Genomic DNA, 27,468 nt, shown 5'->3' on the forward strand with positions numbered 1-27,468 from the left:
ACTCCGGATAATGGCGACGGCCGAGGGTGAGTAACAGGCGTCCCCAGGACTTGGGACTCCCTGCCATCCACGGTCTTCCTGCCCCTCTGCCTTGAGCCCAGGGTTCACGCTGGCACGTGCGCGCCCCGCCGCCCCGACGGCAGCCTTCCCCGGGCAGAACCCGGTCTCTCTGCACCCTCCCCACTAGGCCACTGGGCTGGCGGGCACGTGGCCCAGGCGCTGCCGAGCGGTGCGTCGGAAACAAAGCGCTCCCAGGCTTCCGAACTTTCTGAAACATCCAGAACTGCTTCTGGAATGGGGAAAAGGCGCAAAGGGTCGTTAGGAAGAGAAATGGCCAGGGGTTGGAGAGGTGCTTGGAAATCGCGTTTGCAATCAGTAGATATTGCAAAACAATCGCAGGAGCATCTAGTGTTGACTCTTGAAACCAAAGTCTTGCTTTCTCCTGTTAGGCTAATAATAACCTGCTATTCCAGAAAGTTAATAATTGAACCTTCTGAAAAATTTGCTATTTTCTGTGCAGATTTTCTGTGTGTTTTTAGCCTTTTTATGCCAGTGATGGCTTTGGAGAGTTACAAAACCACCAGGGAAAAATTTCCTTCCTTCACTTTGCACTTATTATATTACATATTTATATAATCATTTTGGCCACTCGTGATTAGGATCCTCAGGAAAGATCGTTTGTGCTATTTTTCTGTAAAACGTTGTCCCCCAGCCCCCATACTCTTTCTAAACTTACGGTGAACCAAATTCCTTGTGTTGGCCAGTCACTACATTCTCTTCCGCATAGAAAAATTAAATTTAGGTAAAAAACTATAGACTAAACAAAATGGTCCTGATAACAAGTAACAACTCCATAAAATCAATGCATGAGACCAGAATTTTCCCTGCCATACCTCTAAACTGACAGATCTCTAAAATCTTTGCTCTTCCACTTCCTTCCATCTTGCTTTTTTTTTTTTGGCAGGTTAATTTTTCCAAATTTTCACTTTTATGCTTTCTAAATGGCACTTCATTGCCCAAAAATGTTCTCTGGCAATGCGAAAGCTATTGAAATCCATCCTGAAGAACTTTTCATTCACATCCTGCATACTGCTTCCTTCCTACCTCTTCAACCCTTACTTAGGTTTTTCTCTCTTACGAATCCTAAGCCTACATTCCAGGTAGGTTAATTCACCAAGTTTACTCTTCTCTATGTTTGTTTTTGCTGTTTCTTCTAGAACAGTGCTGTCTAATAGAAATATAATGTGACACTATATGTAACTTTGTTTTCTAGTAGCCACATTTTAAAAAGTAAAAAGAAACAGGTGAACTGATTTTTAATATATATTATTTAACCCAATATATCCAAAGTAGTATCATTTCAACATGTAATCAATATAAAAAATTGTGAATTTTGCAAACCTTTTTTCATATTGAAATTCACTGTGTATTTTACGCTTAACTTACATAATTTCAGTTTGGAGTAGCCACATTTCAAGTATTTCATAGCCATAGTCACATGTGGCTAGTGACTACCTTATTGGACAGCACAGTCCTAGATGTTCTTACCTCTTTGTGGAAGTTCTGTACCTTTCAATTGCGGTACACGGGCCTCTCACTGCTGTGGCCTCTCCCATTGCGGAGCACAGGCTCAGTGGCCATGGCTCACGGGCCTAGCTGATCTGAGGCATGTGGGATCTTCCTGGACCGGGGCACGAACCCGTGTCCCCTGCATCAGCAGGCGGACTCTCAACCACTGCGCCACCAGGGAAGCCCCCTTTCAGTACTCTTAAATGTCAGCTCTATGAATTATTCTCAGCCCTCATCAATCTCTTCTGAATTCATCTATGAATGTGTAGCAGGCATTTTGGCACTTATAGCAAATGTCTCCTATGATGTTATGTTATTTCTATCCATTAGTTGAAATTCCTACCCTGTTTAAAAATTAAGTAATAAATACCAATTCAGGGAATTTCTTGGTCCAGTGGTTAGGACTCCTTGCTTCCATTGCAGGGGGCACAGGTTTGATCCCTGGTTGGGGAACTAAGATCCCACAAGCCGTATGGGATGTATGTAAATACATACATACATACATACATACATACCACTTCAAATAAATCGAGAGAGAGAGAAGTAGGTACAAATTATCTAACCCAGGCAACATCTTAACTTTCCCTTCTTTTATCCCCCATATTGAATCAATTGTTATAAAAACTTTTACCTTTTAAATATCTTGAGTCTTACCCAACTGCTTTTTCTTTAGACCAGGACATTTCTTGCCTGGATTGCTGCCACAGCATCGTAAGTGGTCTCTCAGTCTCTAGTTTTCTTCCACCCACCCCTTCCTCATTTCATTCTCCACACAGCAACCATAATGGTCTTTCTAATATAGAAACTCTGTCACTTTACTGAAGTACTTAAAAGCTTTATAGTTGTTCCTAGGATAAAGTATAAACTCAGTCAGCATTGCTTGTGAGACCCCAAGGGTGAGTAGTGGAATGGAAGGGAAGGAAACAGTGTTTCAGGCCTAGGGAAGAGCATGTTAGAAGCCTGAGAGGAGGATATAAAGATTCAGTTACAAAGTTGGAGTTCTAGGAAGGGAATAGAGAAATCTGAATTTGGAGCCCTGAGCTGGGACTCCATTCTTGGAAGGACCTTTTAAACCTTGTCAGTGAATCAAGACATTACAGTAAGAGGATGGGAATTTATCCTCTGAATTAGGTACCCTGCAGTGGCAACTATTAAACTGAATTGTAACTGTTTTGTTTAATCGTTACCTTCATTAACTGGTGATGTGATCCCTGCCCAATTCCTCAGGCTTATCTCCTGCCTTCCCTTTCTACTCCTTAGCTGCTACCCGATCCCACGCCCCACCCCTTCACCCCCAACAGCAGTGTACACACACAGTGCTCCAAACATACTGAAGTTCTGCCAGGTGCTCTTTCATCCCCTGATCTTTTTCACCACCACTCTCTACCCCTTGCCGTCTTCCAGCTAAATTTTGACTATTCCTCAGATCTCAGCCTAATCCTCACTTTGTTCTAGACTTCCTTCTTTGACGTCTAGACATCAGAGTTTAGGTTAAGTGACCCTGCTGTGAACCTGTGATCCCATAGTCTGTGTATTTCTCACATTATGCTTATTATGATGTTTAATTTCAGCTTCCCTCAGACTCCAGTCACTTGAGAGCAGGAACTCGATTTACTGGTACATTTACTGGCACATGGACACTAAAAAATGCAGATACTGAGAATGAGTTGATGTTCTGGGAGAATGAGGGGTGATTTCTCCTCTTGGAAATTTTAAGTCCTTAAATATCTATTATCTCTGATCTTCATCGAAATCATTCTTTCTAATGACCCAAGTCTACTTCTCTTTAGGTGTGATGACCTGCATCAAAATTAGATTCTCTTGTCCTTACTTCTCACAGTTTTCTATAGCTGTTAGTGAGGAGAGGGGATCAAGGATTGGGGGTGTTTCCAAATGGGCTAACTTCAGTGGGTGGAGGTGCCCCCTCTTGCACATTAACTTGAAATCAACAAACACATCTGGCTGAACTTTCCCATTTTGCCTGCCATGGAAAGCAGAAGACGGGAAAAATACAGCATTTTTTTCCCTGCAAGCTAGTTTAGTTATTGTATTGTGAGAACATATATGAAACTACTCATGTTGTTGCATTAATTTTATTTATTTATTTATTTATTTATTTATGGCTGTTTTGGGTCTTCGTTTCTGTGCGAGGGCTTTCTCCAGTTACGGCAAGCGGGGGCCATGCTTCATCACGGTGCGCAGGCCTCTCACTATCGCGGCCTCTCCAGAAGCGCAGGCTCAGTAGTTGTGGCTCACGGGCCCAGTTGCTCCGCGGCATGTGGGATCTTCCCAGACAAGGGCTTGAACCCGTGTCCCCCGCACTGGCAGGCAGATTCTCAACCACTGCGCCACCAGGGAAGCCCTGTTGCATTAATTTTAATGTATTTTAGCTAATTCTACTTCAGTTTTGCTGTGAGAGAGACAGGTTGATAAGAGAAAAGAGCATGACACAGCATTAGATATCGGAAGACAGGGTTTTTTCTGGCTCTGCTCTTTCTTAACTGTATGACCTCTACTTTTTGATACTTAGTTTCCTAATCTATATAATTATTTACATAATTAAAATTCGTCACAAAATTTTATGAATGAAATGTGATGATGCATTGAAAATTGTAGAGTATAAGGTTCTATGCAGATGAGTTCATTTTTATTAAAATTATTTAATTATGCTATGTTCACTGATTCATTGTCTAGACAATTTAGTCTTCTGAATTATCTTCTCTACGAAACTTCCTGAAATCTGATGTTTCTGTTTTATTTCCACAGTACTGAAGATTGGTAAAAAACTCTATGAGGGTAAAACAAAAGAAGTCTATGAATTGTTGGATAGTCCAGGAAAAGTCCTCCTGCAGTCCAAGGACCAGATTACAGCAGGAAATGCAGCCAGAAAGAATCACCTTGAAGGAAAAGCTGCAATCTCAAATAAAATTACCAGTTGTATTTTTCAGCTGTTACAGGAAGCAGGTGAGTGGCTCTCCCAGTAGCCTCCCCCTTCATGTTCTTTCTCACATATACATACTGGTCCTTTTCATCGGGAAATGACATTATTTGGATAAAGAAGATGTTGATAACCAGTTGATTTTTTTTTTTTCAGTTGTTATAGGAAGCAGGGAAGTGACTCCCACTATAGCCTCCTGTACCACTCTGATCTCTTTAATGGGGAGATGGCATTATCTCGTTTAACAGCATGTTTGGGGATGCCTCACATGCTAAACTTATTTAAATTAAACCAGAAATTTAAATTTCACTGTAAAACTTTACTTGGTTGGGAATTACTTAAGTAGTATCATTCAGTTAGTTAAAAGGAATCTTAACAGTTTGCTACAGTCTTTGTCTGGCATGTACTTCTGCAGCTTTCCTCTGCTAGGACATCTTAGGAGAGGCTTACCTATGAAGGAACTTAAGGAACTTAACCTGTGAAAGAAGCACATTCTGGTGTTTGGCAGCTCTAATTGATGAATTGAAATTTAGTCCCTAAAATTCTATATAAATTTGCTCCACCCATTGGAGATTATACAGAACTTCAAATCCCTCTTGTACTTGAAAGCCCTAAAAAGTAATTGAAGACTGCAACCACACCTTCTCATCCTGCCATACCCCAAGTGAGAGATTTGGACTAGATCAAGATCTGCAGGGTTACCTCCTGCTCTAAAACTGAATGAAGATGATTTCCAATAGAGAAATCTATTCAAAAGATGAAATTCAGATCAAAACATTCTGTGGAGGGTGTTTGGAGTGAAAGAAGGGAAATTAGGACAACGGTTTTTCTGCAGGGATTCAGGCAAAAGCTGATTGGTCTGTAGTGTATAAAATCACAGCCAGCAAAAGATTTGAGCTCTTTGCCTACAGTGTAAGAGACCCTGAGCCTTGGATCATTCAACGTGTGAAGGCTCCAGTTCCTTATCTGTAAAGTAAAAGCTTTGTTCTTTATCATTCTGGTTCTAATTTTACAGTTTAATATCATTGTCTCCTTTTACTTCCAATATTCCCAGTTGCCCTCACATTTCTTAGATTTTCCAGTAAGCATTAATCTTAATTATTAGTAATTAAAATTAATTAATTACTCTTTCTTAAATCCAAAGGGGAATTTAATACCTTTGTTTCCAGTGAAGATAGATCTGCCTTCCACAAAATAACAAGGTAATTCAAGTTAAACCCATTCCGTCAATACAGAATAGGTTCTTGAGTACTTTTGCCTCTTCCAAAGTACCCTGTTTCACATTTTTAATTAGTGTGTAAAAAATATGTTTACTTGACAACCTAAATTTTCATCCATATCATAAATCCCTCTATGCATTGAGGGTGAAAATATTGCTGTAAATTTAAAGCACCTCCCTCAGTTCATAAGTAATACAACCCAGGATTTTTACTTCAAGGCCTCCTTGATTGGTGGTTTACCAATGACTGAGTAGATTTCTAGAGAGAGCATCAAACTAATATTAGGTTTCTTTTGCAGTACAAATAAGTGCTCCATTTTTTAACCTCACAAGTTATCTCCTCCCCATACACATTAAAATGGTTTATAGTTGCTAGACACTATAAGCTGTTAACAATACAACTAGCTTCTGTGTCCCCATAGTAATTGTACCCATCTCTGGGATTATATATATGCATTTAAGTAATGGGGGATAAGTACAGGCCCAAGGTTTTATTTGCTTATTTAATAAGGCACCTATTCAGTGTACTTGCCAGGGCTTAAGGACAGGTGAATTAGGGTGATCCAGTTTTGACTCTCAGGGTCCTGTGTGCAGCTGCGAAGGTTGGTCATCCATGTGAAGTACTCCAGCAATCATCTATTTGGCACACTTAACATAGCTAAAACTTACTTGGTTCACAAGAAATCCTGAAAGCTGTTTTCTAGGTTTTATATACTGTGGAAAATCTAAGGTTTTAAAAATTCTTAAACAGGTGATTAGTTTTAGGGTATGGATTAAGAGTTCTGTTAAGCCTTATGTAATTTTTACTTGCTAGTAGTTAAATGCTATGTCTGGTTGACCATCAGTGGTCTATTTAAAACTGCTTTCTTGGGGCTTCCCTGGTGACGCAGTGGTTAAGAATCCACCTGCCAATGCAGGGGACATGGGTTCGAGCCCTGGTCCAGGAAGATCCCACATGCCACGGAGCAACTAAGCCTATGTGCCACAACTACTGAGCATGTGCTCTAGAGCCTGCGAGCCACAACTACTGAGCTCGCGTGCCACAGCTACTAAAACCCACGTGCCTAGAGCCCATGCTCCACAACAAGAGAAGCCACTGCAATGAGAAGCCTGTGCACCGCAAAAAAGAGTAGCCCCTGCTTGTTGCAACTATAGAAAGCCTGTGTTCAGCAACGAAGACCCAATGCAGCCAAAAATAAAATTAAAATAAAATAAAATAATAAATAAGTTTATTAAAAAAGTAAAATAGAATTGCTTTCTTTATAAACAGGCATATATTCCAAATTAAGATATTTCTAGAAATTCGAATGGAAAAAGCACCAGAATGAGAATCAATAAATCACAATTCTAGTTTTCTCTTTGTCACTCATGAGCAAATTGTAAAAGACTATATTATACATGCTGTACCTGAATTTTTTTTTTTTTCTTTTTTTGGCGGTACGCAGGCCTCTCACTGTTGTGGCCTCTCCTGTTGCGGAGCACAGGCTCAGGACGCGCAGGCTCAGCGGCCATGGCTCACAGGCCCAGCCGCTCCGCGCATGTGGGATCTTCCTGGACTGGGGCACGAACCCGTGTCCCTTGCATCGGCAGGCGGACTCTCAACCGCTGCGCCACCAGGGAAACCCTGTACCTGAATTTTGAAGTTCCTGAATTTAGTCTCATTACTAAAAAATCAAAATTTAACCTTTTAAGTTTCAGTTCCCTCCTACACAGAAATGCACTATGATTACATTTTGGTGTGATAGTAGTGATATGACTAACAGTCTTGGCAGTTGTTAAACCACAGGTGGGGAGCTGGGCAACCTTAATAGGGGGATGGCTCCAGCGCTGTCATACTTGGCCATTGTAATTCAGAATGTGAAATGACATTTACATTTTCTTAGTAGTCTTGATAGGAGTTTTGAATTTTGTAAACAACTGAGACTAATGGGAGGATTTCTTGTCCCACCGTATGAAGCCATGGAATTTGCTTTAATGATTAACATGTATATTAGAAGGAATCATTATATCATCTAAACTGAATCTCTTTTTTCTTAGTAGCAATTTTTTTTTTTAATGTACAAGATCATTACCATAAGTTGATTCTGTGGTTTTGATTCCCTTAGATATAGGGGAGGACTTTCCTCTGAGTAACAATAACTGTTGTGTATATTTGAAAAATAGATTTTGATACTAGGCTATCAAGCTTGATAGACAGCTGAGCAAATATGACTACTAGGTAACAAACCTAAAAAAGAAGAGCTCTTAAACCCAGACATGTACTTACCACCTCAAGTTAAGGATTGATTTAAATCATCTGCCTGCCCATGAGCCCAATCATTCATTAAAGGTTAAAATGGCCTAAATATTGACACTTTTTTTTTTTTTTTTTTTTTTGCGGTACGCAGGCCTCTCACTGTTGTGGCCTCTCCCATCGCGGAGCACAGGCTCCGGATGCGCAGGCTCAGCTGCCATGGCTCACAGGCCCAGCCACTCCGTGGCATGTGGGATCTTTCCGGACCAGGGCACGAACCCACGTCCCCTGCATCGGCAGGTGGACTCTCAACCAGTGCGCCACCAGGGAAGCCCCTAAATATTGACACTTTTAACATTCTTTCCCAGAGTTGCTGTTCGTGCAGCATACAACAATTTATTTATTTATAAATTTATTTATTTTTCGGCTGCATTGGGTCTTCATTGCTGCACAAGGGCTTTCTCTAGTTGCGGCAAGTGGGGGCTACTCTTCATTGCGGTGAGCAGGCTGCTCATTGCGGTGGCTTCTCTTGTTGTGGAGCACAGGCTCTAGGTACGCAGGCTTCAGTAGTTTTGATGCACAGGCTTAGTTGCTCAGTGGCATGTGGAATCTTCCCAGACCAGGGCTTGAACCCATGTCCCCTGCATTGGCAGCTGGATTCTTAACCACTGCGACCCCAGGGAAGTCCACAATTTATTCTTTTCCCTGTTTTAATTGCATCTTCCTGGTGAAACCCAGAGGGAATGTGGAGAAAACAGTACAGGTTTAAAAACTGGATAGTGCATTTCAGGTCCAGGCTCCATTACGGATTGGCAGCATGACCTGACTTGTTAAGTTACTTAACTGCCGTGAGCCTCTACTTCTTTCACTGTAAAATGTGAATAATAACGCTACCTCAAAAATTTTATGTATGTTTAAATGAGACAATATGTAAAACACTTCGGGGACTTCCCTGGTAGTCCAGTGGCTAAGACTCCATGCTCCCAATGCAGGTGACCTGGGTTCTATCCCTGGTCAGGGAACTAGATCCCACATGCATACTGCAACTGAGAGTTTGCATGCCGCAGCTAAAGATCCTGCGTGCCGCAACTTAAGACGTGGTGCAGCCAAAATAAATAAATAAATAAATAAATAAATATTTTAAAATAAATAAAACACTCAGCATGATGCAGGGTTTCCATAAATGTAGGTTCCCTTTACATATGGATACATACATATGTACATACATACATAGATACATAAGATCAAAGATCTTCAGTCCTTTTCTGATAAGAAAAATTTGATCTTATCAGAGGTTTGGATGGGGATTGGAGGTACTAATATTGTAGCCCAAAGATGAGCATTATTATGTTAAACCCATGCAAGTTTCCAGGAGATACTTTAATTCACGTTAGTGCTATGATGTAATAACACGTCTAGGAGAGGCAGTATAGCATAGTGGTTAAGTGAGCAGCATAAAGAGTTCAGTGTGGGTTAGAAACCCTTCTTTACCTAGTACTAGCTGACATAACTCCTGTGTCTCGGTGTTGTTATCTGTTTCACTGGATGAACATCATACCTTATCAGGTGCTATGAGGATTAAGCAAAAAGAAAATAAATTTAAAATGCCTGACCTAAAGTAGGTCTTGCAAATTGTGGTAAAATATACACACATAAAATTTACCATGTTAACCATTTTTAAGTGTAGGATTCAGTGGCATTCAGGTACACTGACAATGTTGTGCAACCATCACCACTATCAATTTCCGGAACTTTTTCATCATTTCAGACAGAACCTCTGACCCATTAAACAATAACTCTCCCCTGATAACCTCTATTCTACTTTCTGTCTCTATGAATTTGCCTATTTTAGGTACCTCATATAAGTGGAATTATACAATTTTCACCTTTATTTCACTCAGCATTATGTTTTCATGAATCATTCATCATGCTGTAGCATATATCAGAATTCCCTCCTTTTTGTGACTGAATAGTAATTCATTGTATGTAAACTACATTTTATTTATTTTTTATTTATTTATTTATTTATTTATTTAAACAGGGCTAATGGGATCGTGGTTTCTTTATACACAATGTATTTATTTATTTATTTATTTATTTATTTATTTATTTATTTATTTATGGCTGTGTTGGGTCTTCGTTTCTCTGCATGGGCTTTCTCTAGTTGTGGCAAGTGGGGGTCACTCTTCATCGCGATGCGCAGGTTTCTCACTATCGCGGCCTCTGTTGTTGCGGAGCACAGGCTCCAGACGCGCAGGCTCAGTAATTGTGGCTCACGGGCCCAGTTGCTCCATGGCATGTGGGATCTTCCCAGACCAGGGCTCGAACCTGTGTCCCCTGCATTGGCAGGCAGATTCTCAACCACTGCGCCACCAGGGAAGCCCTGTAAACTACATTTTGTCTGTCCACTACACTCATCTGTTGTTAGACATTTGGGTTATTTCCCCCTTTTTGGCTGTTGTTAATAATGATACTGTGAACATTGGTGTACAAATATCTGTTTGAGACCTTGCTTTCAGTTCTTTTGTGTATATACTTAGAGTAGAATTGCTGGATCATATAGCTTATAATACATTGTAACTACTATAAGAGAGGTTGTTATTTTCCAAGGCTGCCACATAAACTAGCTCTTTATCTTAATTTTCCAGTAACAGTTTGCGTAAGAGTGAACAGAGGACGGGCAAATATTGTCTTTGCTCTTGGCCAAATTGGCCCCCATGTTCCTGCTGCTACCTGTTGAATGCTTTTTTCAAGGACTCTTTGCTTTAAATATTGACAGAAAAAGGCTGTCCAGAATTTATGGCTGTATCTGATTATGATAAATAGATTAATATTTTACAAGGCCCATATAATCCTGAACCATAGAATGAGAATTCTGCCACCAGATCTGATTTAGAGATAATTTACTGTCACTTAGTCATGTGCCTTGTGCAAAGTTAGGTGCACAGTGGCAGAGGAGATAGTATTTTTTGAATAGATGAATGATGATAAAAACATTGGGACACAGATTTTTTGACAGCTTGCCTTGCAACATTAACATGAAATATTCCTGAATATTTTGATAAGCAGTAGAAAGCCATATTAATACTTTTTTTTCCTATTTCTGCCTTTTAAAAAAAATTACATTTGTTTTTGATAGTGCCATTTAAGGGTAATGCATTTGGCTACATAGACTTTTTGTTTTGTTTTTTGTAAAGGGTAGAGTTTTATTATGCCTCTGAGCTCCCTTTTTAAATACAGTTTTAATTTTTTCTTTTTCTCATCAATCTGTAGGTATCAAAACTGCTTTCACCAGAAAATGTGGAGAGACAGCTTTCATTGCACCTAAGTGTGAAATGATTCCAATTGAATGGGTTTGTAGAAGAATAGCAACTGGCTCTTTTCTCAAAAGAAATCCTGGTGTCAAGGAAGGATATAAGTTCTACCCACCTAAAGTAGAGATGTTTTTCAAGGTAATTATCTTATACCTCCCTGTCTTACTATAACATAGCAACAAGTTTATTACAAAGTCAAAAGATTTAAATATTATCAAAGCTTTTTTGTTTTTTTGTTTGTTTCTTTGTTTTTTGCGGTACACGGGCCTCTCACTGCTGCAGCCTCTCCCGTTGCGGAGCACAGGCTCCGGACGCGCAGGCTCAGCGGCCATGGCCCACGGGCCCAGCCGCTCCGCGGCACGTGGGATCCTCCCGGACCGGGGCACGAACCCGTGTCCCCTGCATCAGCAGGCGGACTCTCAACCACTGCGCCACCAGGGAAGCCCATTATCAAAGCTTTTGATACTACAGTTGTCATTCCAGAAATATTTGTCAAAAATGTACACTTTAATTAGCAATGATAATTCAGATTTTTTAAAGAAAACCTTTGAAAATCTGCTTATCTTATTTTGGACCAACATGACTAACAAAATGAAGAAATTAAAATTAGCAGTTACGAGTCACTGGGAGAGCCTTTCCCAGAAGCATGGTGTGACACTTTGTCCTCAGGAAAAGGTGTTTTTTGTTTTTGAAGGTGGGTTGCAGGATCTTAGTTCCCCAACCAGGGATTGAAGCCGTGCCCTAGGCAGTGAAATCTCGGAGTCCTAACCACTGGACAGCCAGGGAATTCCCAGGAACAGGTTGGTGGGAAGCCTGGGTGAAGAAAAGAAGATGAACACAAGAACCAGATTCAAATCACCTGTACTCTTTGAACCCTATTAGGTGAAGCCCGAGTGAGGCCTTCACATAATGAGATTAAACTGCCTGTTTTGTAAAAGGAAAACCAATAGAAAGATTAAAGAAAAAATTACTGTTTTCTACAGTCGTGAGGCTGACAGGGTCTTGGTGCTCCGGCCAGGTGTCAGGCCTGAGCCTCTGAGGTAAGAGAGCCGAGTTCAGGACACTGGACCACCAGAGACCTCCTGGCCCCATGTAATATCAATTGGCGAGAGCTCTCCCAGAGATCTCTGTCTCAGTGCTAAGACCCTGCTCCACTCAACGACCAGCAAGCTCCAGTGCTCGGCAGCCCATGCCAAACAACTAACAAGACAGGAACACAACCCCACCCATTAGCAGAGAGGCTGCCTAAAATCATAAGTTCACAGACACCCCAAAACACAACACCAGACACGGTCCTGCCCACCAGAAAAACAAGATCCAGCCTCATCCAACAGCACACAGGCACCAGTCCCCTCCACCAGGAAGCCTACACAACCCACTGAACCAACCTTACCCGCTGGGGGCAGACACCAAAAACAACAGAAACTACGAATGTGCAGCCTGTGAAAAGGAGACCTCAAACACAGTTAGTTAAGCAAAATGAAGAGACAGAGAAATACACAGCAGATGAAGGAGCAAGGTAAAAGCCCAACAGACCAAATAAAGAGGAAATAGGCAGTCTACCTGAAAAATAATTCAGTGTAATGATTGTAAAGATGATCTAAAATCTTGGAAATAGAACGGAGAAAACGCAATAAATGTTTAACAAGGACCTAGAAGAACTAAAGAGCAAACAAACAATGATGAACAACACAGTAAATGAAATTAAAAATTCTCTAGAAGGAATCAATACCAAAATAACTGAGGCAAAAGATGGGATAAGTGACCTGGAAGATAAAATAGTGGAAATAACTACTGCAGAGCAGAATAAAGGAAAAAGAATGAAAATAATTGAGGACCATCTGTGACACCTCTGGGACAACATTAAATGCACGAAGATTCGAATTATAGGGGTCCCAGAAGAAGAATAGGAAAAAAACGGGACTGAGAAAATATTTGAAGAGATTATAGTTGAAAACTTCCCTAATATGGGAAAGGAAATAGTCAATCAAGTCTAGGAAGTGCAGAGTCCCATATAGGATAAATCCAAGGAGAAGCATGCCAAGACACATATTAATCAAACTATCGGAAATTAAATACAAAGAAAAAATATTAAAAGCAGCAAGGGAAAAGCAACAAATAACATACAAGGGACTCCCTATAAGGGTAACAGCTGGTTTTTCAGCAGAAATTCTGCAAGCCAGAAGGGAGTAGCAAGACATAATTAAAGTGATGAAAGGGAAGAACCTACAACCAAGGTTACTCTACCGGGCAAGGATCTCGTTCAGATTTGACAGAGAAATTAAAACCTTTACAGACAAGCAAAAGCTAAGAGAATTCAGCACCACCAAGCCACCTTTACAACGAATGCTAAAGGAACTTCTCTAGACAGGAAACACAAGAGAAGGAAAAAGACCTACAATAACAAACCCAAAACATTAAGAAAATAGTAATAGGAACATACATATCTATAATTTCCTTAAAAGTAAATGGATTAAATGCTCCAACCAAAATACATAGACTGGCGGAATGGATACAAAAACAAGACCCTTATTTATGCTCTCTACAAGAGACCCATTTCAGACCTATGGACACATACAGACTGAAAGTGAGGGAATGGAAAAAGACATTCCATGCAAATGGAAATCAAAAGAAAGCTAGAGTAGCAAATCTCATATCAGACAAAAATAGTCTTTAAAATAAAGACTATTACAAGAGACAAGAACACTACAGAATGATCAAGGGATCAATCCAAGAAAAAGATGTAACAGTTGTAAATACTTATGCATCCAACATAAGAGCATCTCAATACATGAGGCAAATGGTAACAGCCATAAAAGGGAAGATTGACAGTAACACAATAATAGTAGGGGACTTAGACACCCCACTTTCACCAATGGACAGATCAACCAAAATGAAAATAAATAAGGAAACACATGCTTTAAATGACACATTTAAGAGGATGGACTTAATTGATATTTACAGGACATTCCATCCAAAAACAACAGAGTACACTTTCTTCTCAAGTGCTGATGGAACATTCTCCATGACAGATGATACCTTGGGTCACAAATCAAGCCTTGGTAAGTTGAAGAAAATTGAAATCATATCAAGTATCTTTTTTCAACCACAATGCTGAGACTAGATATCAATTACAGGAAAAAAACTGTAAAAAAATATAAGCACATCGAGGCTAAAAAATACACTACTAGGGGGCTTCCCTGGTGGTGCAGTGGTTGAGAGTCTGCCTGCTGATTCAGGGGACATGGGTTCGTGCCCCGGTCTGGGAACATCCCACATGCCGCGGAGCGGCTACGCCCGTGAGCCATGACTGCTGAGCCTGCGCATCCGGAGCCTGTGCTCCGCAGCAGGAGAGGCCACAACAGTGAGAGTCCCACGTAACCGCGAAAAAAAAACAATTACACTACTAAATAACCAAGAGTTCACTGAAGAAATCAAAGATGAAATAAAAAAATAGCTAGAAACAAATGACAATGAAAACATGACAACGCCAAACCTATGGGATGCAGCAAAAGCAGTTCTAAGAGGGAATTTTATAGCAAAACAATCCTACCTCAAGAAACAAGAAATATCTCAAGTAAACAACCTAACCTTACACGTAAGGCAATTAGAGAAAGAAGAACAAAAAAAACCCCAAAGTTAGCAGAAGGAAAGAAACCATAAAGATCAGATCAGAAATAAATGAAAAGAAATGGAGGAAATTATAGCAAAGATCAATAAAACTAAAAGCTGGTTCTTTGAGAAGATAAACAAAATTGATAAACCTTTAGCCAGACTCATCAAAAAAAAACAAAAAAGGGAGAAGACTCAAATCAACAGAATTAGAAATGAAAAAGGAGAAGTAACAACTGACACTGCAGAAATACAAAGGATCATGAGAGATTACTACAAGCAACTCTATGCCAATAAAATGGACAATCTGGAAGAAATAGAGGAATTCTTAGAAAAACAACCTTCCAAGACTGAACCAGAAAGAAATAGAAAATATAAACAGACCAATCACAGACACTGAAATTGACTGTGATTCAAAATCTTACAACAAATAAAAGCCCAGGACCAGATGGCTTCACAGGCGAATTCTATCAAACATTTAGAGAAGAGCTAACACCCATCCTTCTCAAACTCTTCCAAAATATAGCAGAGGGAGGAACACTCGCAAACTCATTCTACAAGGCTACCATCACCTTGATACCAAAACCAGGCAAAGATGTCACAAAAAAAGAAAACTATGGGCCAATATCACTGATGAACGTAGATGCAAAAATCCTCAACAAAATACTAGCAAACAGAATCCAACAGCACATTAAAAGGATCATACACCATGATCAAGTGGGGTTTATCCCAGGAATGCAAGCGTTCTTCAATATATGCAAATCAATCAATGTGATACACCATATTAACAAATTGAAGGATGAAAACTATGTGATCTCAGTAGATGCAGAAAAAGTTTTTGACAAAATTCAACACCCATTTATGATAAAAACTCTCCAGAAAGTAGGCATAGAGGGAACTTACCTCAACATAATAAAGGCCATATATGACAAACCCACAACAAGCATCGTTCTCAGTGGTGAAAAACTGAAGCCCTTTCCACTAAAATCAGGAGCAAGACAAAGTTGCTCACTCTCACCACTATTATTCAACATAATTTTGGGAGTTTTAGCCACAGCAATCAGAGAAGAAAAAGAAATAAAAGGAATCCAAATTGGAAAAGAAGTAAAACTGTCACTGTTTGCAGATGACATGATAGTATACATAGAGAATACTAAAGATGCTACCAGAAAACTACTAGAGCTAATCAATGAATTTGGTAATGTTGCAGGATACAAAATTAATGCTCAGAAATCTCTTGCATTCTTTGTGTGTGTGTGTGTGTTACGTGGGCCTCTCACGGTTGTGGCCTCTCCCGTTGCGGAGCACAGGCTCGGGATGCGCAGGCTCAGTGGCTATGGCTCACGGGCCCAGCCGTTCCGCGCATGTGGGATCTTCCCGGACCGGGGCACGAACCCATGTCCCCTGCATCGGCAGGCGGACTCTCAACCACTGCGCCACCATGGAAGCCCTCTTGCATTCTTATACACTGATGATGAAAAATCTGAAAGAGAAATTAAGGAAACACTCCAATTTACCATTGCAACAAAAAGAATAAAATACCTAGGAATAAACCTACCTCAGGATGCAAAAGACCTGTATACAGAAAACTATGACACCATTGAAAGAAATTAAAGATACAAACAGATGGAGAGATATACCATGTTCTTGGATTGGAAGAATCAGCATTGTGAAAATGACTCTACTACCCAAAGCAATCTACAGATTCAATGCAATCCCTATCAAACTACCACTGGCATTTTTCACAGAACTAGAACAAAAAAATTCACAATTTGTATGGAAACACAAAAGACCCTGAACAGCCAAAGCAGTCTTGTGAAAGAAAAACAGCTGGAGGGATCAGGCTCCCTGACTTCAGACTGTGCTACAAAGGTACAGTAATAAGACAGTATGGTACTGGCACAAAAGCAAATATAGATCAATGGAACAGGATAGAAGGCCCAGAGATAAACCTATGCACGTATGGTCATCTTATCTTTGATAAAGGAGGCAAGAGTATACAATGCAGAAAAGACAACCTCTTCAATAAGTGCTGCTGGGAAAACTGGACAACTACATGTTAAGGAATGAAATTAGAACACTCCCTAACACCATACACAAAAATAAACTCAAAATGGATTAAAGAGCTAAATGTAAGGCCAGGCACTATAAAACTCTTATAGGAAAACATAGGCAGAACACTCTGTGACATAAATCACAGCAAGATCCTTTTTTACCCACCTCTAGAGTAATGGAAATAAAAACAAAAACAGATGGGACCTATTGAAACTTCAAGGCTTTTGCACAGCCAAGGAAAGCATAAACAAGATGAAAAGACAACCCTCAGGGGCTTCCCTGGTGGTGCAGCTGTTGAGAGTCCACCTGCCGATGCAGGGGACGCGGGTTCGTGCCCCGGTCTGGGAAGATCCCACATGCGCGGAGCGGCTGGGCCCGTGAGCCATGGCCACTGAGCCTGCGCGTCTGGAGCCTGTGCTCTGCAACGGGAGAGGCCACAACAGTGAGAGGCCCGCGTACCAAAAAAAAAAAAAAAAAGACAACCCTCAGAATGGGAGAAAATATTTGCAAACAGAGCAACTGACAAAGGATTAATCTCCAAAATTTACAAGCAGCTCATGTAACTTAATATCAAAAAACAAACAACCCAATCCAAAAATGGGCAGAAGACCTAAATAGACATTTCTCCAAAGAAGATATACAGATTGCCAACAAACACATGAAAGGATGTTCATCATCACTAACCATTAGAGAAATGCAAATCAAAACTACAATGAGGTATCACCTCACACCAGTCAGAATGGCCATATTAAAAAATCTAGAAACAATGAAGCCTGGTAAGGGTGTTGAGAAAAGGGAACCCTCTTGCACTGTTGGTGGGACTGTAAATTGATACAACCACTATGGAGAACAGTATGGAGGTTTCTTAAAAAACTAAAAATAGAACTACCATATGACCCAGCAATCCCACTACTGGGCATATACGCTGAGGAAACCATAATTCAAAAAGGGACATATACCACAATATTCACTGTAGCGCTATTTACAATATCCAGGACATGGAAGCAATCTAAGTGTGCAGCAACAGATGAATGGATAAAGAAGATGTGTCACATATATACAATGGAATATTACTGAGCCATAAAAAGAAACGAAATTGAGTTATTTGTAGCGAGGTGGATGGACCTAGAGTCTGTCATACAGAGTGAAGTAAGTCAGAAAGAGAAGAACAAATACTGTATGCTTACACATATATATGGAATGTTAAAAAAAAAAAGTCCTGAAGAACCTAGCGGCAGGACAGGAAAAAAGACACAGATGTAGAGATTGGACTTGAGGACATGGGGACGGGGAAGGTTAAGCTGGGTCGAAGTGAGAGAGTGGTATTGACATATATACACTACTGAATGTAAAATAGCTAGCTAGTGGGAAGCTGCCTCATAGTATAGGGAGATCAGCTCGGTGCTTTGTTACCACCTAGAGGGGTGGGATAGGGTGGGTGGGAGGGAGTTGCAAGAGGGAAGGGATATGGGGATATATGTGTTTGTATAGCTGATTCACTTTGTTATACAGCAGAAATTAACACAACAACGTAAAGCAATTACACTCCAATAAAGATGTTAAAAAATAAAAAGTACAATTAGCAGTTATTAGGAAAAAGAGAAAAGTAACAATTTAGTAAATTTTTAAATCTATTATTGAAGAGTTTGAAGTAAAGGCTAATAAGGGGACCTTTTTATATATATATATATTTTGGCCACACTGTGTGGCTTGTAGGATCTCAGTTCCCCAACCAGGGATTGGACCCAGGCCACAGTAGTGAAAGCCTGGAATCCTAACCACTATGCACCAGGGAACTCCCAAGGGATCTTTTTATATTCTAATACAGAAAAACTGTTACTCTCAGTGTTCCTTATCAGCAAAAACATACAATAAAGGATGTAGGAATCAACGGTCATTAATTTGTATTGGTTTTCTTTATTGAAACTGCTTTTTTCTTTTCATCTTTGTTTATGCTGTTAAGTATATTTCTTCTATTTCAGAAGCGATGTTATTGTTGCTTTTTATTTTATTTATTTATTTATTTATTTATGGGCTGCGCTGTGCAACTTGTGGGATCTTAGTTCTCCAACCAGGGGTTGAACCCAGGCCTTCGGCCGTAAAAGCACGGAGTCCTAACCACTGGACCACCAGGGAATTCCCTGCTGTTGCACTTTTATTCAGTGAACTGCACAGCTTAAAGCATTGTCTTATAATTATACACATCAAGAATCCATAAAAGAAAAATTTCATGTTCAGTTGGGACACTACTTAGAATAAAATGAAAGTATTTTTTCACGCATCTCTACTTTGCACGAAGTCTCTTGAATTATCAAGTAATGTAACTGAGGATTTATAGTCTTGTATGAATTCTTATCAGATATAAGCTCAGGGAATTATGAAAGTTGCATTCTGGAAAGATTTTGGTGGACTAAAATGTGTTTTGGCCTTCTTACCATCTCTGTTGCCTCTGATTAAGGAAAGATAAAAATCACAAACTTGTATTTAAGTTATTTATGTATGGAAAGCAAATTCTTTACGAATACTTTATGACATAGAATAAGTTACCCCAAAATTTTGAATTTTAAAGTAGCTATTGAAAATAGAGTTTAAAATGATTGCTGTGAATTAAAGGGTATTTTAAACAAACATTAAATATTTAGAGAAAATGAATATTTCTGAGGAATTTATCGTGCTCAAGGGAAAAAGGACTTCAGTTTATCTGAAAAGTTTAAAATTTTTGTATTTAATTGTACTTCTATACTTTTTTCTCAGGATGATGCTAATAATGATCCACAGTGGTCTGAGGAACAGCTAATTGCTGCAAATTTTTGCTTTGCTGGACTTGTTATAGGCCAAACTGAAGTGGATATCATGAGTCATGCTACACAGGCTATTTTTGAAATACTGGAGAAATCCTGGTTGCCCCAGAACTGTACACTGGTTGATATGAAGGTACAAATGAAATGGAGTTTTGAAAGTAAAGGTTATAACCGAGAAATGTCTTTAGTAGTAATTTTGAAAAACTCTTTGGTCATGTGCTATTTCTAGATTGAATTTGGTGTTGATGTAACCACCAAAGAAATTGTTCTTGCTGATGTTATTGATAATGATTCTTGGAGACTCTGGCCATCAGGAGATCGAAGCCAACAAAAAGACAAACAGGTAGGTAATGCTTCAGGTTTTCTTTAATCCTTTGCAAGATTAGGCTGGGATAGAGAAGGGGAAGATGGGAGGAAAAGAAAAGTCAGTTATTGTTACTTAGGATATGAACCTGAGTTGTTGATTCCTATTTATTTTTAAAGATAAGTATCTCTTGTGTTTTATATATCATAGAAAAAAGATAGGAGTGATACTTTACATTTATGAAGCAGATTTCTCATTTGTTATTTTAATAGACTCACACAGAGTAAGTATTATCCTTGTTTGGCTAATTGAAACCTAAGGCTCTAAGATGATAGATATCTTCACAGTTACAAGAGTTAGTGGCAGATCTGGAACTTGGGTCTTACAGATCTTATCAGGCTCCATATCTGTCTTTCCTATGAAAAACAAAATTAGGGCAAGACCCTCTCTATACTTAATCCGTAAGTATTGTCAGGACAGCTAATTGTAGTTGCTGGTGAAGTAACTCAAATGAAAATACAAGTATCCATCACTATCTGAACTTTCTCTAGTCTAAATCAGGAAATGAATTTGTTGACTCACATACATTTTCAGATATATCCTTTGCTATGCAAACCCTTCATAATCTGTACCCAAAACTCAGAAACCAAATAATTTCAGATAGGAAGAATATTACTAATGGAATACTTTACCCAGTCTTCTTTTCTATCAGAAAATTCTGGCTCTTTGAACTGACTTAGGTCTGGGAATTGGGTGAGAGGTAGTGAGTCTCTGTAATGGTGGCTCACATCAGTCATCTCTGCTTACTAGATCTAGTTGCTGGGTGTTTTTGGGGGGAAGGAGTAGGGGGAGTTCATGCACATCTAGTAGTTGTATTCTAAACTTTCTATCTTATTTTCTAGTCATATCGTGACCTCAAGGAAGTAACTCCTGAAGGGCTGCAGATGGTAAAGAAAAATTTTGAGTGGGTTGCAGAAAGAGTAGAGGTAAACCTTTTGTAATAAGTCAGTATTGTATGTTTTTCTCCAAGAAAATCTTGCTTCAAAAAGAAGAAAAAAAAAAAATGAGAGGGTGCAGTGCTTTTCTTTTTTCCAGTGACTTCAAAGAAAGGAGCACCTTTAAAAACTGTACCAGCTGAACTATCCTCACTGGCATACTGGAACTCCCTGCTATGAAACTGGCCAGTCCTCATCTCCCAAATCCTGTTGGGGAAACCTGGAATCCTTTCCTCCCTGCCCCCTATAGGAGAAGCCTTACACTTCCTACCCACCTCTCCACTGCTACTCAGAGTTCCACTAGCAAGAGTTTAGAATTGGAACTCCATGTGATACTAAAATGTCACTCTAAAACTTATGGTATTATTATTAGTATAATTCCATGGAAATTGAATGAGGTTTATGGTTATCCAAGGGTAGTAACTACTTTTTAGAACATCATTTCCATAGGAACATGCATTTTGAATTCCAAGTAACTAACTTAAAAAGATTTATAATATGACTTCTTTTATGGCTGATTATACCTTAAAACCCCCATTGAACAGAATACTAAAAATCTTCCATGACATATTTTATATTGTAGCTTCCTGAATATTAATTAAAAGGTTTGAGTATTTATCCTTGCTTTTTATTACAATAATAAACAATTTATCTGATTAAAAATCTTACTCATTAGGTCTTAGTTATGAAGACCACTCTCCTTTATATAGAGAGGTTATTTTGAAAAATAAATCCTCTATCATTTTGTTCTGCTTGTCTGTCTTAAATTTGGTCTATTAAAGGAAATATGTCAGGTTGTAATTTTACTATAAACTATAGCTCTGTAAACTGACTATTCTTACAGTACTCATTCCTATATTTATTCATTTCTGTCTTTGCCTTCTTTTGCCTATTCATGTTTTTCTTTTCCAGTTGCTTCTGAAACCAGAAAGTCAGTGTAGAGTTGTAGTACTGATGGGCTCAACCTCTGATCTTAGTCACTGTGAAAAAATTAAGAAGGCTTGTGGAAATTTTGGCATTCCCTGTGAACTTAGGGTAACATCTGCCCATAAAGGACCAGATGAAACTCTGAGGATTAAAGCCGAGTATGAAGGTAAATGTAGAATAACTAGAGCATTTCAGGCAGTTCTCCTGATTTTGCCCCAAATTTTATGTTTAGACTAATAATGCTGAAAAATAGTTTCACCACATTCCAAGGGAAAAAATGTGATATTCTAGGCTTTCATGATGTTTACCTCCAAAAGTTTCAAGGTACTCTAGGGGCTTATAAAAGAATGGACCAGGGAGGAAGAACTGAAAATGCAAGCATGGGAGGAAAATGAAGACTAGAATTAGTCTTTACCTAATCCCCTCAAGCATCATTTCTAATATGCTCCAACAGAAGATAGGCCCCACGTCAATTACAGAAGGAGGGCCTAGGGTTGAAGCAGCAGATCCTCTCAAGTATCTTTAAGGGTCAGCCTTTCCTGGGAGGCAGTCAAACATGAAAATAAGGAATAATTTCAGAATTTAGTATATGAAAGAAATGTCTTGATGGGATAGTATCTAAAATATGGAGCCCTGTAGATTGGAATGTTTCTCAACTGGAAAAAGTATTGGTTGAGTATTCCTTCTGAAGGTAGTTGCTATAGGAGCATATTTACTGAATTTTGGAGGTTTTTTTTTTTTCAGGGGGTGGGTGGGAATGTCTCAGACCTCTTTGATAAGCTAATAAAAGCCAGATCTCTTTCTCCAGAAAGATGCAAATGTAAAATTTTGGATTCTAAGTTAGGAATAACTGTTGTAGGAAACAAAGGAATAACTTATGAATTTATGAAAGAATAAAATATTTATGAGGTATGTTTAAAAATATATTGAAGGGTCTTAAATATTTGGGTACTATATTATTGAATTCAGTTCCTCAACTCTTATTTCAAGAAGTGTCACTAAACGCATATATGTGGAACCTAGAAAAATGGTACAGATGAACCGGTTTGCAGGGCAGAAATCGAGACACAGATGTAGAGAGCAAACGTATGGCCACCAAGGGGGGAAAGCGGCCGGGGGTGGTCATGGTGGTGTGGTGAATTGGGCGATTGGGATTGACATGTATACACTGATGTGTATAAAATTGATGACTAATAAGGACCTGTTGTATAAAAAAATAAGATAAAATTGAAAATTAAAAAACAAACAAAAAAAGAAGTGTCACTAAACCTCTAGTCTCTATTAATTGTGTCTTCCATACCCTGTTGGTTGAAAGCCACCAGGACAGATGCCACTTCAGGTGGGGTCATGCTTTGCTTCAGCAAGCCAAAGTAGCAATAGTGGAAGGGGCCTTTGAACCATTCCCTCACTCACACCCTGGTGTTATACCTCCTTTATACTACAGATCTCAAAGATGGCCAAACTTCTTGCTACTTCATTACTTGATATACAGTAAGTGGCAGAGAGAACCTTATATTTTGAATATATATTTAATAATAATGTCAATATAGTGCTTTTTCTGGAGACTACTGTTAAAGAACTCACGGAGTTATTACACATGGGCCCTTTTTTTTTTAACCTATCTTTAAATCTCTTGAGTGCTTAGCTTAATTATAAACTTGTAATTTGCCTAGGGGATGGCATTCCTACTGTATTTGTGGCAGTGGCCGGCAGAAGCAATGGTTTAGGACCAGTGATGTCTGGTAACACAGCATATCCAGTTATCAGCTGTCCTCCCCTCACTCCAGACTGGGGAGCTCAGGATGTGTGGTCTTCTCTTCGATTACCCAGTGGTAAGATAATTGAATTTTTAAAAAATGTTTATTAAAAAAGTTTCAAATATGCACTGTAGTAGAGAGAATAACATAATGAAATCTCACATCCCCATTACCCAGCTTCAGAAATTAACATCTTGTTGCATCTATAGCCCTCTCCTGCTGGATTATTTAAAGCAGATCTGAGAAATTATGGCATTTTATACTTCAATATTTACGTATGTCTTTCTAAATGATAAAGACTCTAGTTTTAAAATCATAATGATACCATATTCACACCTAAGAAAAATTAATGGTAATTTCTTAAAATCTAATTTCCAACTAGTGTTCATTTTTCCAGTTGTCTCATTTGTTTTTACAGTTTATTCAAATTAAGATCCAACATAGTTTCTTTCTGGAAACTTCTTGGATCTTTTATCAATCCATTATTAAATTTCACGAAGATGCGTCTTGGTGAGTCTGTTTTCATCCTGGGCTTGTAGTGGGCTCTTTTAATCTGGAACTTTGATTCTTTAGTCCTGGGAAATTTTCTGGAATTACTTAATAATTTCCTTCCGCCTCCATTTTCTTTCTTCTTTCATTTTTGGATTTACTTTTCACCGCCTTGATTTCTATTTTGTTTTCTTATTCTTTCTTTTTTTAATATTTATTTTATTTTTGGCTGTGCTGGGTCTTAGTTGTGGTGTGCAGACTTCGTAGTTGCGGCACGCAGGATCTTCATTGTGACATGTGGACTCTTAATTGCAGCATGCATGTGGGATCTAGTTCCCCAACCAGGAATCGAACCCGGGCCCCCTGCATTGGGAGCATGGAGTCTTACCCACTGCACCACCAGTGAAGTCCCTGTTTTCTTATTCTTGTTGCCATACTTTCTGCAAGATCTCTTCAACTTTACATTTCAACCCATCTATTGAGCTTTTCATTTTGAATGTGGTATTTTGAATTTCTTACAGCTCTTTTTTGTTCTCTGGTCTCCCCCTACCACCTTCCCAAACATCCTTTTCTTTTTTAATCTTTGCAATAACCTCCTTTATCTCTCTGAGATTATTATTGTTCCTTTCATATTAGTTCCTTTCCATAGCTGTTTGGTAATAAGCCTTGGCTGTTTTCTCTTGTTTAAGAATGGCACTGTAAAAACCAATTGGAGGGAGTTCCCTGGTGGTCCAGTGGCTAAGACTTCACGCTCCCAATGCAGGGGGCACAGGTTCCACCCCTGGTCAGGGAACTAGATCCCACATGCATGCCGCAACTAAAAGATCCCACATCCTGCAATGAAGATCCCGCACACGGCAATGAAGATCCTGTGCGCCTTAACTAAGACCTGGTATGGCCAAATAAATAAATACAAATTTTTTTTTAAAAAACGTGTCATAAAAAATCAATTGGAAGCTCTGCAAGTGGATAGGGCTTGTCAAAAGTGGCCTCCACTGTGAGTGATCTTGTAGGGTCATTTTTTGAATAACCCCTCACATCAGTGTCTTTGATCTTTTCTCATGTTGGCTAGAATTACCCAGAGAACCTTTTTAGTCTCAGGCTCCTGCCTGAGTTTGTTAACGTATGCAAACTTAATCCCATGTTTTCACTGTGGCATTCCTTGCTTCACCTGTGCCTGCTTGGCACAGAAGTCTGGACTAAAGTCTGTTTTGCCTCCAGAAGAATTAAAAACTCTGCCACGGTGCAGAAGGGGCCATTGTTCAGGTACAGAGTGGGGAGGAGGATCTGATGGCCTTACTTCTTCTTGACTTTCACTCAGTCGTCTTCTTTTTAGCCCCATTTTCAACCTGATTCCTCCCCTAAAAGGTATCTGGTGTCACCAGTTCCTCAACATTTGAGTGGGTTCTGTAATGTCAGGTTGCTTCTCATCTTTCCCTGCTACTAGTTAGGATTAAATTTTCTTGGTCTGCTAAGTTAGTTAGTACTCCATTTGCCAAAATGTTATTGCTGTTATCTCTTTGTGTATGTTTATTTTCTTTATTCCCTTTACTGTTGTTTTAATAGGTTTCAGAGATACATACATCTTGTGACTAATCTATCTTTAGCTAGACTGATCTGATTATATCAACTTCCCAAGTTAAAAATCTGTAACTATAGATGAAACAATACCCAAATTTATGCCAGAGGAATGAATAGTATAGATATTATCCATGGAGCTTAGAAAAAGGAATTTTGAGCAAATATATGGCAGTTTTTACCTAGTAATATCCAGGGAGAGACAGAACCTAGAATATTTTTAGATTCTGATCATTAGAATTGGGGAGAATCTTTTGAGGAGTGTTTTCACAGTGGCCTGTGTAAGATCCTGAACACTCCGTTCCTTTTGCTCTTATGGCATGCTCACCAGGTAACTTAATTTTTTGCTAATTAGGTTTCCTTGACATCAGAAAGTGAGTCATGGGCAGTAGGCATGTTAGAGTGGAATGCTCTACCTAGTTTACTACTACTGCTACTACTAAATGGTTGACATTCATTGAGTATTTACTATGTGTCAGGCACTGCTCCAAGCACTTTATCTGTATTAACTCACTGAATCCTCACATAAGGTAGCTACTAGTTATCATTCCCATGTTACAGATAAGGACACTATAATTTGCCTGATGTTGGTTATGTAGTAAGTAGCAGAGCTGTGTAAATTGATTTATTAATACAAATTAAATCTTGTGATTTATACTTTAGTCTGTTCTTATTGGGGATACTGAGAGTCAAAGAGCCTGATGAATTCCAAGAGTATTTAGGGAAATTGGAGCTTTTGGATCTATAACCTATTTAGTCCTTGACTCTAATGACACAGACATAATAGTACCACCTCGAGAAACTGCCTGAGCAAACCTGTGGTCCCCGAGGAAGTTACTTTCTTAGTCTACTGTCTTATTACTAATGAATTTATTTATAATATTTCTTAAAATTATTTTATGGATTTGACTTTTCCACTGCTTAAAAATGTTAGAATAATTCAAGTGCAAAAACAAAAGGAATAACTAGAAAATTACCAAAACAATGAACATACCTCAGGTTTGTCTAAGAACAGATGATTCTACCTCATTCCTTGTTTTATTTCTATTGCGTTTCACCAGGGGTTTAAAGGGATAATGTATGTGAAAAGAACTTTGAAAAAAAGGTAAATTTCTTTGCAAGTGGATTCAGTGAGAAGAGTGATAGTTGTATATAAAATATCTGTTCCTGGCTGATAAATATTACTTATCATCTTATAATCACTTTATCACTCTAAAGACTAAAGATGGAAACTCCTTCCACAGATCTTACTTCAGACAAGGATAATATTGTAGCTATATTGTCTGTGGCTAGCAGGGCTTCTGAGAGTATAAAATAGTTGGGTAAGTGGTATTTTTATTATTAATTTACAGCTCAATTTTCTGTCTTTTCTTTTATGAATAGGTCTTGGCTGTTCAACCATACTTTCTCCAGAAGGATCAGCTCAGTTTGCTGCTCAGATATTTGGATTAAACAACCATTTGATTTGGGCCAAACTGCGAGCAAGTGTATTGAACACCTGGATTTCCTTGAAGCAGGCTGACAAGAAAATCAGAGAGGGCAATTTATAAGAAAGAACATCGTTGCATTTTTTAGGAGAAAAACTATAAATTTCTAGTTTAACTGCAGAAGAAAAAAACAAGCAAGATGAAAAGACTTTAAATCAATCAGAGAAAACAAAATTTATAAGTGAATAAA

General features: G+C 38.9%; 1 protein-coding gene across 2 annotated transcripts; it reads left to right on the forward strand.

Moving 5' to 3' along the window:
* Nucleotides 1–27,468, forward strand: PAICS (phosphoribosylaminoimidazole carboxylase and phosphoribosylaminoimidazolesuccinocarboxamide synthase). 2 transcript variants are annotated; one of them, XM_007471270.1, is made up of 9 exons: nt 1–26; nt 4,336–4,533; nt 11,233–11,411; nt 19,695–19,874; nt 19,971–20,084; nt 20,948–21,031; nt 21,953–22,133; nt 23,641–23,799; nt 27,175–27,468. In XM_007471270.1, the coding sequence occupies exons 1-9, from the start codon at nt 11–13 to the stop codon at nt 27,339–27,341; spliced, it is 1,278 nt and encodes a 425-aa protein (XP_007471332.1). In that variant the 5' UTR covers nt 1–10; the 3' UTR covers nt 27,342–27,468. The 2 variants fall into 2 exon arrangements, with proteins under 2 accessions (XP_007471332.1, XP_007471331.1); XM_007471269.1 differs by having other exon boundaries at nt 11–26; nt 11,200–11,411; nt 27,175–27,341.

This window comes from Lipotes vexillifer, unplaced genomic scaffold (genome assembly GCF_000442215.2).
Source record: "Lipotes vexillifer unplaced genomic scaffold, Lipotes_vexillifer_v1.1 scaffold1191, whole genome shotgun sequence".
NCBI classification, from domain to species: Eukaryota; Metazoa; Chordata; class Mammalia; order Artiodactyla; family Lipotidae; genus Lipotes; species Lipotes vexillifer.